Genomic DNA, 15,624 nt, shown 5'->3' on the forward strand with positions numbered 1-15,624 from the left:
CAAAACCTGAGTGACCCAGGAGTTTTCAGGGATGCTGAATCCATTCAAGAATCATGTCACCACATTCTAATGGAAAAGCCCAAAAAATCACCTCATTAAGACCACACCATCAATAGTTTGTAATAGAATTTTCTCAACACTTTGACAATGTTAATGGCCAATGTCAATTTAATGAAAAAAACTCAAAAATTCACCTCATTAAGACCATGCTATCAACAATTTGTAATAGAATTTTCTCAACACGTTGACAATGTGAATGATCTATGTCCACTTAATGAAAAAAACTCAAAAAACCACCTCATTAAAACCATGCTACCAACAATATGTAATAGAATTTTCTCAACACTTTGACAATGTGAATGGTCAATGTCCATTTCAGAGAATCAAATACAGGACACACTCATAATTATTTTCATATCGATATTCAAATACAGGACACTCATAACTATTTTCATATCGATATTCAAATACAACACACTCATAATTCTAGGATTTCACTAATTTATTTTAACCACTGCTCTTAACCCCTCGGGCAAGCATGATCTTCCTCACAAGATAATGGGGGTTGATTTAATTAGTCTTTTGAATAAACTTGAGAACATGCAGCAACATTTAACTGAAAAATTACTCATACGTTAGCCTGTTAAATTTTCAACTTTTCAAGTCAAAATTTGTCAATATTGTAATTTTAAACAAACTGTTTATTGTAATTTCTAACAGGTATGGTTGTTGAACATGTGACTAAAGGAAACAAATTTCTACCACCTTCTGCTTCTTTAGGCCTTGCCAAGGTCATAACTGACAGATGGGCACGTACACTTTTTACCTAATGGAATTAGCACATCACAGTAGCATTCAAATCATTTCATTTATAAACACAAAAATATACAATAGATAAAGAAGATAATATAGGTCGTTAAAAAAAAAAGATACTACAACCTAAAATGAGCTCACCAATGAAAATAGGGAACTGTCCTACACAGTACAAGATTTTTATGGTTTTCCGTTAAATATGATTCTACATAAATTGTGTATACACCTATTATATAACAATAGCCATTCTCGACTTCGGTTCACAAAGCTTGGTCCCTTTATGTTAAGATGGTTGACATATTCAACGTATTAGCCAATCTTAATTTTGGCTTATAAAGCATGGTTTCTTGGCAAAACGGTCTGTTACATTTCATGGCCAGGTTCTGCCATATGTCTCAGTTAAATGGGCATTTTCATCTAACTATTACTGCACTCTATAGTCTATACTGCTATATTCAATGTGATAAATGTTAGTGTTACCCCATAACCTTCTGACATTCAAAAAAAATTAAGTCTCCAGACATTTGCAAGAAAGTGCCAATATCTGAACAATCTTTTCAGAAGATTTGAAATTGAAAACATGCGACATGTCTATGTTACAAGTGTTTCCAAGGAGGCCCAAAGTAATTAAGGATGTTATCCTTTGTTGAGGGCTTAATGAAAGATATTTTAGCTCTCTTATGATTACCTCCTCACTGGAGCTGGACCCGCCCTCCCTGCTGGAGGGGCAGCACGTCCTGCAGCCTGAGCCTGCGTTATTAGCAACAAAGGATTAGGGGGGATTCTAATTATAATATTGCTATCTACATCTCAAACACACCAACTGCCTAATTTGAAAATCATGATTCTTTTGATCATGGCTTCTTATGGTAGTAGGTAAACCTGCTCTACTTAACATCACTTACCCTAGCTCGCATTGCCACTGCACGTCCACGACCAACACCAATTGATGAACCTTTGCCCTGTCTCAAATTAAATTTTTCACAAATGGAACATTACCCATGATGAGTGCACCATTTCCATTAAAATGAAATCAAGTTGTAAATTAATTATACCTGACAAGTATCTCTTACCACTGTCAGCCAATTCAAAAGCTAGACAAGTTTGTTTTAAATCTCAAGTTATCATATGTTAGATTAAGCCCATGGGCATCACAAAAGCTAAAAGTTAAGAACTTCTCAAGGAAATTCATTTCAAATAAGAAAAATAACGATGCCAGATACTTCTAGTGCAGTTTGTAAAGACTTTGGAGGGAACTTATTAGTGGTGTTAAGATTTCAGAGTTTGGCAAACATACCTTAATCCTTGCATCTAGACGCCTGAACATAGGAGCATTCTTAAGCATATCAGGTATAACCATAAACCTGAGGAAATCAAGGCGTGAATTTTATCTTTCAAACAAAAGAATTTGAAGCATACCGTCAAAGTCACAAAGATAAGGATGTGAATCTACTTCAAATAAACATAGATAAAAAACCAAGAAAAGATCATATCATAATTCAAACCTACCTGACTTTGCTGCCTCGAATAAAGACATGCTCCAATTGGGATACTTTTCCATCCTGCAAAGGATACAACTCCATAATTATTAACAGCAGTAGAAACAGATGTAGAAAAGAGCTGAAACTATCTCACATGACCATCAACACATTTACCCAACACCACCTAGAATGAAAACGTATAATTCAACCTGAATGAAAAACTAAACAAACTCATCACAGCCTCTTTATACTTCACTGTACGTAATATGGATTTAGCAGAAACAGGGACAAAGCAATACTTTTGATTCATTTAACATTGTTCATATTTCAAAGTTGTGCTTCAATTGCAAACAAGATCATTTATCTAAAATTTAAACAGGGAATCCTCAAACATCTATATAGTAATAACTTAAATAAAAAAAGATGATCAACCAAGTCTATGACTAATATACTCGCGCTACAGATGAGTTCACCCAAAATTTGTCCATGTACAAGCACACAGATTTGGTTGTCATCAGATTTGCATAATCATCAAAGGATGCACATTGCAGGGGACAACTTCGGCACAGATAAATGTGGAAAATTGGTGCTATATCATAGGCACACCAATATTCATGGTTACACAGTTCGAGCGGCACAACCTAATCACACTAATACATTATTATGATACTTTGGTATGTTGACTTCTGGTTATGTTAAATTTTGGAAACAATGGTATGTTCTATGCTTTAGAGCATTTTTACTTCAATTTCTCTATCCATATCCAGATTAGCAATCACATCAACATGATAGTTGAATGCAGATAGAACATAAACATAAACATAAACAGTAGAAGACAAGCCAAGACAAGAAGACACAAGATGTGGCACCAGCCAGGGACAAACCCCAATGTGGGGAAACCCTTGATCAATTCTTCTTATATATTCTTTGATAGTTCAGCAGAGAGAGAGAGAGAGTACAATGGTTTAAAGTCAATAATCACTTGCCAAATAGGAGATCTTACATCAAAGATCTTAACTATGAAGTTGACTCAATGAAATTGCAATTCTGGCACCAAGGGCTGAAGACTGCAATTCTGAATACCTGTCACTGTTGTTCATGGACTGAGCTTTGATTACAGGTTAGGGCTTCAACTGAAACCTACAGCAGCCCACTACATAATTTGATGCAGCTTCCTTCCCTTTATCATATCTGGGAACTCGCTCTCCTAGATGACTATTCCTGCACCCTTTTTAAGCTTTGATTAGACCTCTAAACAACTGCTACAGGACTGCAGCAAGCTCACCATAGGTATGTCTCCTATTTAGAAGAATTCCCAGCCATAACTATCCCAGAAAAGCCTTCTTCTATTGCTGCCTCCCTTTTATAAGCTCCTATCCTCCAAGCTGATTGACCTATCAATCAAAACATTACCAAGGAGTCATCTACAACCACCTTGCTGTTGCCTCCTTGTCATGATTTCTGTGCTTTACTGCTGTAGCTTCTTATCTCTGGTTAGGGCATCCAAAAACCCTCCAAAAATCTACCACAACAGTCCTCCAATCACTGTGTTCCCTTGTCACCCTTTGCTATCCTTCTAGGCTTCCAATCTGCTGTTGTATGTCCCAAAGAAACCACCTCAAGGCACCCTACAGATCTCGGATCTGCTACAGCAAGGAGTTTGACATTTAGACAAGGGTTTACACCTTTAGTTTGGGCTGCGGTGTCTCCTTAGGAGCTGCGGCTAGGCAAGAGGACCCTTACTAGGTCTCTCGGCCTCTCAACAAACCTCCACGCATGCTGCTGTAACATCATCACCTGCGGCCCAAAACAGAATACCTAAATACTGTAACCTTAGTCACCAGGTTCGAATTCGAGTTCGAGTTCGAGGACCTTGAAATTCGAATAAAGTTCGGCAACTCAAATTTTGTCGATAAAATTCGACATAAAATTCGACATATAGAAATTCGAAAAAAAAAATGTATATTAAAGATAGAGGGCAGATTTATACAATTATAAAGACTATCTTATTGTTAGAAATACGGATTCTAAACCCTAATTGGTTTGCAATACACATTTTCATGAACTTATTTGTATATATTGTTTTATATTTTTATTTGTATATATTTTTAATTTTTTTTATTTAACTCCAAAAAAACAATCTAATTGTATGAAATTTCTTTATATAAATGTTTAGATATAGATATCCATCATAAACTCAATTACAATTTAAATACCCTCTCTAATAATCATATCAATCACCTCTGCATCAAATTAAATAACCATACATTATTATTCATATGCCGCATCTCAAACCATGTTAATTGAGTAATGACATTCCTGCGTTTTAATGTTGCACATAAATTATTTTATATATTCCTAAATTTATAGTAGTATACTCAATCTTTTTAGGTTATGACATTATATTTTATTAATAATATTAAAGTTTTGTATATTTATATACTGATTCTAAACCCTAATTGGTTTGCAATACATATTTTCATGAACTTATTTGTATATATTGTTTTATATTTTTATTTGTATATATTTTTAATTTTTTTTATACTTTGTAAAAAAAATTGAAAATTAAATATTAAATAATATTTTTTCTTTTTTAAATAGAATTAATTTTGGCTATATTGTTTTGCAAAATGAAAGTTAAAATTTTAAAAAATGTGTTTTTCTATCCATTAAATAAAATTTAGTTTTTCAACGAAATTCATACCACATACTTTCCAGCAGAAAGAAAATCTATCTACTTATGACATTGATGATCAGTTTTCATACACGCTGCTCAACCACTTCTTTGAAAATTAATTCATCATTCTCAGGTCATTGGTTAATAGAATTTCGTCCGAATCACAAATTCTTAGCAGGTGCAAGTCGTGCTTAACGACGAAAATTTTTAATTGAAATTGCCGGAAAGGTCAATCTTGATTTTCAGATCATTCGTTGGCTACTCAAATCATCATTCTAAGGTCATTCGTTGAATATAATTTCGTCCGAATCATAAATTCTTGGCACGTGCTTAAAGAGAAAACTTTTGATTCTCAGATCATTCGTTTATGAAATTTCGTGCGAAGACCATCTTCTCAGTAGCTGGAAGAAATGCTTGAGGAAGAGATACTCTGGTTTTGCATTCAACATTTGAACTGGAGTTGTTATTGTTCCTTTCACTCTTTTCCAAAATGGGAGGAGGAATCCTAAGTTGAACCGAGAAATTTAGTGTACACTCTAGCACACTCAATTCAGACGGTGGCTTTTGGGCTTGCCGGTCCATACACAAGAAATTCGTCGCTTCTGTCACTCTCAATTTCCTTCTTGTAGTTATCGGATCTTAATCCAAGTCAGTGAAACGATTCAAGGGCGCTATGGCCCGTTTGCCGGTCTGGCAACCTACCGAATTGCTCCCGGATCTTAGAATCCGTATACTCTGTCTCTGTCGTGCGGCGGCAATGAAAACAACAATAAAACCTAATCTAAAGCCTAAGTTACCAACACGCATGCCCGAAAAACGAATTTGAACGCATTAAAACGAATTTAATCGATTTTAATGTCGAATTTATTCGACAAAAATTCGAATACGCATTCAAATTCGAATACGCCATTAAATACGCCGAATTGAAACGAATAAATTCGACTGTCCATTAAATACGCCGAATTTCGAATTTTTTCGATTAAATTCGCCGAATGCGGTGACTAAGACTGTAACTATGCACAGAAAACCCTTTAACCTTACCGCTGATCTGTGGTTTTGTTTAGCAAGGGAGACATGCCACAAACTGTCCACAGGTCTGCTCTTTAGGTACCTTCTAGCTGTGGCTTTCTCCACAGAGAAATCTGCACCAAAACGCAGAGAAGAACCTCTCCTAAACTTGGCTGCACTCTCCTCATCCTTGCCTCAGATCCACACTTCAAACGTAGAGGTGTTCTTAACCTTTTTGATTCTCTTCTTGGATGTGTATGAGTGAGGGAGAAAGCACCTCTATATACTAATCGGTGGGGGTCAAGAGACGTGACTACTGGATTAGGTGAGCCGACATATAGAAGAGGCCGACCTAGATAATTTGATCATAATCAAAATAAATTCGTAACTTCATTTGTACATGTCGGAATCAGATGATCTTTAGATCAATCCTACACCTCTCGGAGAGAGGAATCCAAGAAAAATATCAGCTGTCATAAATAAGGTGACCCATATGGAGTTTGGCCCAAGTTGCCAATTTTAACACTCCCTCTCAACTAGGGAAAACTACATCATCTGTCAGACGGTACTATCTCTGCCATCAATGCACTGCTGAACTATGAAGAAGAAGTGATCGAGAATGTATCATACCATTCTCTACTAACCCGAAGTCAGTTCCAGATAAAAGAGAGTGTGTCATACCACTCTTACTAACCCGAAGTCAGTTCCAATTGATCTTAGATCAATATAGGTCATCCTAGCATAGGGAGTACAGTAGTACACAATGCGTCCATCGGCAGTACTATGGTCCCTATCCTCATTTCCCTACTCATTGGCCAGATGAGAGGTACTTCCCATGAATCCCAGACTGCATGGGTAGGATGTCTCAGCAAGAGAAGGATGAACCACTCATTGTGCCTACATGTCGCCACGAGGCATCACAGGGGAAGGCTGAACCACTCACCCTGTACACAGCAAACCACTAGGGGAAGGCTGAACCACTCACCCTATGGTTGCTCATCGCTCCAAGAAGTACCCCAAGCCCCCCCCAGAGCTCCCAGAGCTCAATGTCCATATCATACAGGACCCTCAGAAGAGGGTCTCTCCACGACTCGAAGTCATTCTCGAAAGGTCAAGAATTTGACCTTTCCTAGGGCTTTGTCAGAATATTGGCGACCTGCTCATCAGTCCCAATGTGATATAGCCTTATTGCTAATCGTTGTACCATATCCCAGATAAAGTGGTACCTGATATCTATATGCTTGGCGCCAACATGAAACGCGGGATTCTCTGATAATCAAATCCCACTCTGGTTGTTGCAGAGGATCACAGTAGCATCCAGCACATGTCCAAACAGCTCACTTAGGAGCTTCCTCAACCAGACAGCTTCACAAGAGGCCATACTCGCAGCTATGTATTCGGCCTCAGCAGTGCTCAAGGCAACTGACTTATGCTTCCTGCTCATCCAAGATATCGAAGCAAAACCCAAAGAAAAACAGTGTCCAGAAGTGCTCATGCAATCCACCATACTGCCAACCCAATCAGCATCAAAATAACCATGCAGCCTCACATTTCCAGCAGTGTATCTCAGTCCATGAGTGACTGTGCCCTGAAGATATCTTAGAAGATTCTTGGCACCAATCCAATTTATATGACAAGGCTCAACCATATATGGGCTCAACGTGTTAACTGCAAAATATATGTCCGGACGAGAGTTCACCAAGAACATCAGTGCTCCTATGAGTTGACGATACTCAAAATGTTAAAATTGGCAACTAGGGCCAAACTCCATGTGGGTCATCTTATTTATGGCAGCTGATATTTTTCTTGGATTCCTCTCTTCGAGAGGTGTAGGATTGATCTAAAGATCATCCGATTCCGACATGTATTTATGGAGATATGAATTTATTTATATTATTTGACAATTTGTCAAGGTCGGCCAGCAACCAAATAACCCCCAGCTCAACCTCAACGTTGCATTTAAATAGAGGAGGCCTCAAGTCATTTGTTACACACATCTCTCATGATCTCTCTCCACTCGTTTGGGTTTGGTGGCAAGAGAGGTCAAGTGGGAGATTTAGCCACAGTTCTAAAGAGGAGATCTAGTTGTTGTTCTAGAGAGGAGATCTAGCCCTAGCCACAGTCACAAGCAAGCCCTAGCCGCAGTCATGAAGAAATCCCTAGCCGCAGGTGAAGAGAAGACTTAGAACAGTTGAAGGAGAGCCCTAACAGCAATTAAGGAAGGGGTTTGGCCGCAGTCAAAGGAGGCCTAAATCCGCAACAAAGAAAGGCCTAATCCGCAGCTAAGAGGAGCTGCAATACGCAGCCAAAAGGGAGCCCTAATCTGCTGCCTAAAGAAGCCCTAATATATTGTCTAAAGGAGGCCCTAAACTGTAGTTAAGAGAGGCTTAATTCGTAGCAATAAGGAGGCCTTATACCAATGTTTTACAACTCAGACTCGGACTCGGACTCGGCCGAGGATCGACTCCGACTCGGACTCGGACTCGGTAATGACTCGGCCGGCTCGATTTCAATGACTCGGTCGTTGTAAAAAATACATTAAATATTTATTTTTTTTTATAAAAAAACATAATTTTAAATATTTTAAACATAATTTTAAAGATTTTCATTCATGTTTCCAAACACACAGCATTATAATATAGATGGAAGACAACATATGATCAAAGTAGGCTCATGAATCAATCCATTATATCAAAATGGTACCCAATGGGTGGGCAGAGACTCAGCCCAAACTATGGGTGGGCAGAGACTTCAAGCCCCCGACTTAGTTTCCCAGCTTATATTTTGAGATAAGTGTTTACCACAATTGATATGAGCAATGGATGTCATGTTTATATTTCTGGAATGGTTTATATGCTAATTAACTGTGTGCACTGTGAATTATGCTTTCTTAAGGGATTGGAATTGCTCATGTTATGATAATGCTTTGATTGTTGATGAAAATGTAAATGATTACATGTGTTGACCTCATGATATGCATCTGATCATGTGAAAATTGCAGTACTCTATATGCATGTGCCATGGACTCTCGAGTCTAATTAATCTCAGCATTAAGGGTGCTTATGGACACTATTCAAGTTTAAGATGCTTGCATTAATAGATTCCTGTGTGGTAAAAGGAATGCTACAGTTCATAGCCTAGATCTTTATTAAATAAGTCTACACTTGTGTGAAATCCTACATGTTGTGTCTACACTGCTGAAAGAATGGTGATCATAATCATGAATTAACTTTAGCTATATGTGCCACAAGAATGCATCACAGTCATTGAGTGGCTGATTGTAGTTACTATGTCTAATCCTGGGCTGCAAGAGCATAGATGTACATATACCCAACTATTTTATTAACTGTTCTTGAACACCTATTTGAAACCTAAATAATACAAATGGCACCTAGAGCCTTAGTCACCAGGTTCGAATTCGAGTTCGAGTTCGAGGACCTTGAAATTCGAATAAAGTTCGGCAACTCAAATTTTGTCGATAAAATTCGACATAAAATTCGACATATAGAAATTCGAAAAAAAAAATGTATATTAAAGATAGAGGGCAGATTTATACAATTATAAAGACTATCTTATTGTTAGAAATACGGATTCTAAACCCTAATTGGTTTGCAATACACATTTTCATGAACTTATTTGTATATATTGTTTTATATTTTTATTTGTATATATTTTTAATTTTTTTTATTTAACTCCAAAAAAACAATCTAATTGTATGAAATTTCTTTATATAAATGTTTAGATATAGATATCCATCATAAACTCAATTACAATTTAAATACCCTCTCTAATAATCATATCAATCACCTCTGCATCAAATTAAATAACCATACATTATTATTCATATGCCGCATCTCAAACCATGTTAATTGAGTAATGACATTCCTGCGTTTTAATGTTGCACATAAATTATTTTATATATTCCTAAATTTATAGTAGTATACTCAATCTTTTTAGGTTATGACATTATATTTTATTAATAATATTAAAGTTTTGTATATTTATATACTGATTCTAAACCCTAATTGGTTTGCAATACATATTTTCATGAACTTATTTGTATATATTGTTTTATATTTTTATTTGTATATATTTTTAATTTTTTTTATACTTTGTAAAAAAAATTGAAAATTAAATATTAAATAATATTTTTTCTTTTTTAAATAGAATTAATTTTGGCTATATTGTTTTGCAAAATGAAAGTTAAAATTTTAAAAAATGTGTTTTTCTATCCATTAAATAAAATTTAGTTTTTCAACGAAATTCATACCACATACTTTCCAGCCGAAAGAAAATCTATCTACTTATGACATTGATGATCAGTTTTCATACACGCTGCTCAACCACTTCTTTGAAAATTAATTCATCATTCTCAGGTCATTGGTTAATAGAATTTCGTCCGAATCACAAATTCTTAGCAGGTGCAAGTCGTGCTTAACGACGAAAATTTTTAATTGAAATTGCCGGAAAGGTCAATCTTGATTTTCAGATCATTCGTTGGCTACTCAAATCATCATTCTAAGGTCATTCGTTGAATATAATTTCGTCCGAATCATAAATTCTTGGCACGTGCTTAAAGAGAAAACTTTTGATTCTCAGATCATTCGTTTATGAAATTTCGTGCGAAGACCATCTTCTCAGTAGCTGGAAGAAATGCTTGAGGAAGAGATACTCTGGTTTTGCATTCAACATTTGAACTGGAGTTGTTATTGTTCCTTTCACTCTTTTCCAAAATGGGAGGAGGAATCCTAAGTTGAACCGAGAAATTTAGTGTACACTCTAGCACACTCAATTCAGACGGTGGCTTTTGGGCTTGCCGGTCCATACACAAGAAATTCGTCGCTTCTGTCACTCTCAATTTCCTTCTTGTAGTTATCGGATCTTAATCCAAGTCAGTGAAACGATTCAAGGGCGCTATGCCCCGTTTGCCGGTCTGGCAACCTACCGAATTGCTCCCGGATCTTAGAATCCGTATACTCTGTCTCTGTCGTGCGGCGGCAATGAAAACAACAATAAAACCTAATCTAAAGCCTAAGTTACCAACACGCATGCCCGAAAAAACGAATTTGAACGCATTAAAACGAATTTAATCGATTTTAATGTCGAATTTATTCGACAAAAATTCGAATACGCATTCAAATTCGAATACGCCATTAAATACGCCGAATTGAAACGAATAAATTCGACTGTCCATTAAATACGCCGAATTTCGAATTTTTTCGATTAAATTCGCCGAATGCGGTGACTAAGCCTAGAGCAACCGTGGGTTCTTTGACTCGGCCGAGTCAATACGGACCCGGCCGGGTTGACCGAGTCATAGTTGACTCGGTCAACCGAGCCGGGTTGCTGGCCGGGTCATTAAAATTTGCTTTGGCTCGGTTCGAAACGGCCGTTTCCGAGTTGACTCGGCCGGGTTGTAAAACACTGCCTTATACGCAGTCAAGAGAGGCCAGATCCACAGCAATTGAGGAGCCCTAATATGCAGCCAAGAAGGGACTCTAAGCCGCAGCAAGAGGAGCCCTAACGCAGCTAGAATAAACCTATTAACAGCGTAAAAGTAGCATGAGTTGTTGTACGTGACAGCATTGTAATAGAGGCTATGTCTAGGCATGGGTTAAGGACTTGTTTGGGCCTGTTGAAGGAGACCGCAGCTACAGCTAGCTGCTTTGCTAGGCTGCAAGCCATAGCAAGCAGCTAAGGTTGTTCCAAGGCAGCATTGAGGTGTACATTGCTTGCAGGAGGCAGCGCAGATAAAGGGGAGACTCTCCTAGGTGGACCGTAGTCCTAGAAGGGTTTAGTTTGCTGACAGCATGGAAGGTTAAGGGCTGCATATTGTGCCCTAACCAGAATTGCATGAGTAGCAAGCAATCAGAGGAATGTTGCAGCAGTGTTATGTGGAGGGCTTCTAGATTGATGATCTACTCAAAGGATATGCTACAACACTCTTAGTGATTGGTTGCAGATTGTCATGAGGATTTCAGGGTTGCATCTTTGAACAGTCATCATTAGCAGAATGATGGACTTTATGTTGCTGTTATAAAATATCAGTTTTGTATATTTGTACTATCTCTATCTCTCTGCTGGACTATTGAAGATTATAAGAAGATTTGATCAAGGGTTTCCCCACATTGGGATTTGTCCCTCGCTGGTGCCACATCTTGTGTCCTCTTGTCTTTGCTTGTCTTCTACTGTTTATGTTTATGTTCTATCTGCATTTTACTATCATGCTAATGTGATTGCTAAACTGGACATTGATATTGGGCTAATTGAAATTGAAGTAAATTGCTCTTAAGCATAGAACATACCTAAAATTAACATGGTATCAGAGGTGAGGTGAAGACAAAGCCCAAGAAAGAGTGAAAGAGCAATCATCGAAGACAGTTAGAAAGGACAGAAGACTCAATGGGTTCCTCATCCCACTTCCCGACTGAAGACAAGCTCTGTGAAAAGTCTGAATATCATGGATAGAAGATGTCTCTTGATCTGACATTCGAAGAACAAGAAGTGTTGGATTATGTGAAGGGTAAAATCCATGAGCCTTCATCAAATGCACCAGCTGCTACAAAGAACAAGTACACCAAGATTGAAGTCAAAGCGAAGAAGATTATCAGAGATTCCATTGACAAGTGTCTGGTGGCTTACATCTCCGATATAAACATCTCCAAGGAGATCTACGCCAGATTGGTAAGCATGTTCAAAGGTTAGTGATGCAAATCAAATTTTGTTTCTCAAAAATAAGTTGAAAGATATTAAGAAGGGCAAGGACGAGGATATTCAATCCTACTTCTTAAGGATCAATGAGATCAGGAATGATCTTCTATCCATTGGAGAAGTCATTCCTGACAGGGAACTTACTATCACTACCCTTGGAGGACTCCCACCCGAGTGGTATATATTTAGAACCACTATTCTCAATAATGATCGAATTTCGGGATTTGAAGAATTGATGTCAAGATGCATTCAGGAAGAAACAAGAATGGTGGAGCAAGAAATGTCTTCTAATAAAGGCAACCGCACTGCTTTCTCCGCTCATGCCAAAAGGAGAAATAACGCAGGGTCTAAAGGACACTTCAATGGAAAGCCCGGATCTAAGGGTGGAAGGAAAGGTAGGTGCTTTGTTTGCAATAAGTATGGCCACTACGTGAGGGAATGTCCAAACAAAAGGGACACATCACATGATGATGATCACAACCATTCCAGGGCCAACTTCAACAAAAATGATCGAAGGAATGACAGGTACAATGACAAAGGAAAAAGGAATGTAGGTCATCAAGGAAATGGTCGACCCTCCAAGAAAGCAAGGAACTCCAGGTATGAAGAATCAAATGTTGTTTCTGATAAGCAAAAGGAGTATTATCTTATATCGGCCCTCTCCACTACCTCTCCTTTGGACACTTTGGAAAATTGGCTTATTGATAGTGGTGCTTCAAGGCACTTCACCGGATACAAGGAAGCTCTCTCTAATCTGATAGAGAAGGAAACTAACTTGGAAATTATTCTTGGAGACGATGCCACCTATCCCATAAAGGGTGTAGGGAATGTTACCCTTCAATTGAATCAGGCTAACACAATTCATTTACAAGAAGTTCTATATGTACCTAATCTCAAGAAGAACCTATTGTCCATTTCAGCAATGGAAGACAAAGGCTACAAGGTGGCATTCACCGATGGAAAGGTACATGTTTGGAAAAGGAATTTTAAAAATGCTTTTACTCTTGGGTTCATGGTTGGCACTTTGTATCTGTTAAAATTGGCAACTAGGGCCAAACTCCATGTGGGTCATCTTATTAATGACAGCTGATATTTTTCTTGGATCCCTTTAGTCGAGAGGTGTAGGATTGATCTAAAGATCATCCGATTCCGATAAGTATTCATGGAGATATGAATTTATTTGTGTCAACAACCAAATAACCCCCACATGTGCTCAACGTTTTAGTATAAAAGGAGGTGAATTGATAGTCATTTCCACACACACTTCACTCTTGATTTCTCTCCACTTGTTTTGGGTTTTAGTGGAAGAGAAATCTAGGAGGATAAAGCCCTAGACGCAAGAGGAAAGGAGGCTAATCTAGTTGCCCTAGCCGCAGTCCTAAAGGATGGTCTACCCGCAGTCCTAGAGAGAAGATCACTGCTTCTATACACTGCCTAAAGGAGCCTAGCTGCAGTCCAAGCATGGAGATATAACACCGTCAAGAAGGCCTATACTCGCTGCCCTATACACAGGCTTGTCCTGCCCTAGCCGCAGGCCTATCCTGCCCTAGCCACAAGAGATGACCGGATTGTTGGAAGGAGGGCCGAGGAGTTCTGCTACAGGAAGCCGAGGTGCATTTGGTGACTATCTTAGGGCTGAGACAGATCCGAGAGGGCACGCTGCTAGGCCGATAGAGGAGGAGCTCAGCGTTGGCAAGTGGGTGACTGTTTTGGGCTTGATGTGTGCGTCGTAAGCTACAGCAAGGGACAACGTGCGCTGTTTTGGGGTCATGTTATGCCCTACTCTTCAACGTGGAGGCAGAGGGTTCACACTAGGGCAGGCCACAGAGATTAAGGGTTGTTTGGGTGACTGTTTGAGGGTTGTTGCAACAGCCTGAGGTGCCCTAACCAGTCAATATCACAACAATAGCAAGTGTGGTGTGTTTGGGTCAATGTTGTGACTAGATTTAGATCAATTCATGGTGCAGCAATGTTCATGTGCAGCAATGGTACTTGGTGCAGCAAGTAAATGGTTCATGGCAAGCACATGAGACAGCAGTGTGGCAGCATGGTGCAGCAAGCACATGAGACAGCAATGTGGCAGCATGGTGCAGCAAGCACATGGGACAGCTGTGGCAACATGGTGCAGCAAGCACATGGGATAGTTGTGGCAGGAAGGTACAGCAGTATGAGATGTGACAGCATTGTGATAAGGTGCAGCATGATGTGGAATGTTGCTACATAATGATGGGCATCGTAACGAAGGGAAGTATAGCATGTTGTGTGCAGCACTTGCAAAGAGTAGTACAGTGATATTAAATGCTACTATGAGATCCAGCATGATGGGCACAGTGAGGTACAGTATGAGGCAGCACTGGTGAGTGCAGCAAGATGATAAGGTATAGCAAGATGTTGCAGTACAGGAAGGTGCAGCAGTATGATGTGTGCAGCATGGTAATGAGGTCCAGCATAGTGATGATGGGTGCAGCATGGTGCAACACAGTGAGGTGCAGCATGATGATGAGGTGTAGCACAATGATAGGTGTAGCATGGTGATGGAGTCACCGTGGAGAATCAGTTGAAGCAACGTGTCTTCAACTGAGTTCAGCTACCTCATGTATCATCTTATTAGAGATGATATATGCTCTTATTTAGATAAGTCAAAGTGTTGACTTCTGTTGTAAACGTACTATCTCTCTCTCTCTATTGAACTATTAAAGAACATATAAGAAGAATTGATCAAGGGTTTCCCCACATTGGGGTTTGTCCCTGGCTAGCGCCACATCTTGTGTCCTCTTATCTTGGCTTGTCTTCTGCGATTTATGTTTATGTTCTATCTACAATATACTATTATGCTTATGTGATTGCTAATCTGGAAAAGATATTGAGCTAACTGTGAAAATTGAAATAAATTGCTCTAAGCATAAAACATACCTAAACTTAACAGTATCAAGT

General features: G+C 38.6%; 1 protein-coding gene across 1 annotated transcript in view; it reads right to left on the reverse strand.

Moving 5' to 3' along the window:
* Positions 1–959: 959 nt before the first annotated feature.
* Positions 960–15,624, reverse strand: part of LOC149164595 (small nuclear ribonucleoprotein SmD3b-like) — a 40,073-nt gene continuing 25,408 nt past the window's right edge. The window contains exons 2-5 of the mRNA XM_089432116.1: positions 2,323–2,375; positions 2,111–2,177; positions 1,719–1,775; positions 960–1,563 (exon numbers count right to left, since the gene is read on the reverse strand). Coding sequence (XP_089288242.1) covers positions 1,498–1,563; positions 1,719–1,775; positions 2,111–2,177; positions 2,323–2,375 — 243 coding nt within the window. The 3' untranslated portion in view covers positions 960–1,497. The remainder of the gene's footprint in view (positions 1,564–1,718; positions 1,776–2,110; positions 2,178–2,322; positions 2,376–15,624) is intronic.

The sequence above is a fragment of the Pinus tabuliformis genome, chromosome 5_1 (assembly GCF_031772625.1).
Source record: "Pinus tabuliformis cultivar Carrire ecotype Pingquan chromosome 5_1, CPIR1, whole genome shotgun sequence".
NCBI classification, from domain to species: Eukaryota; Viridiplantae; Streptophyta; class Pinopsida; order Pinales; family Pinaceae; genus Pinus; species Pinus tabuliformis.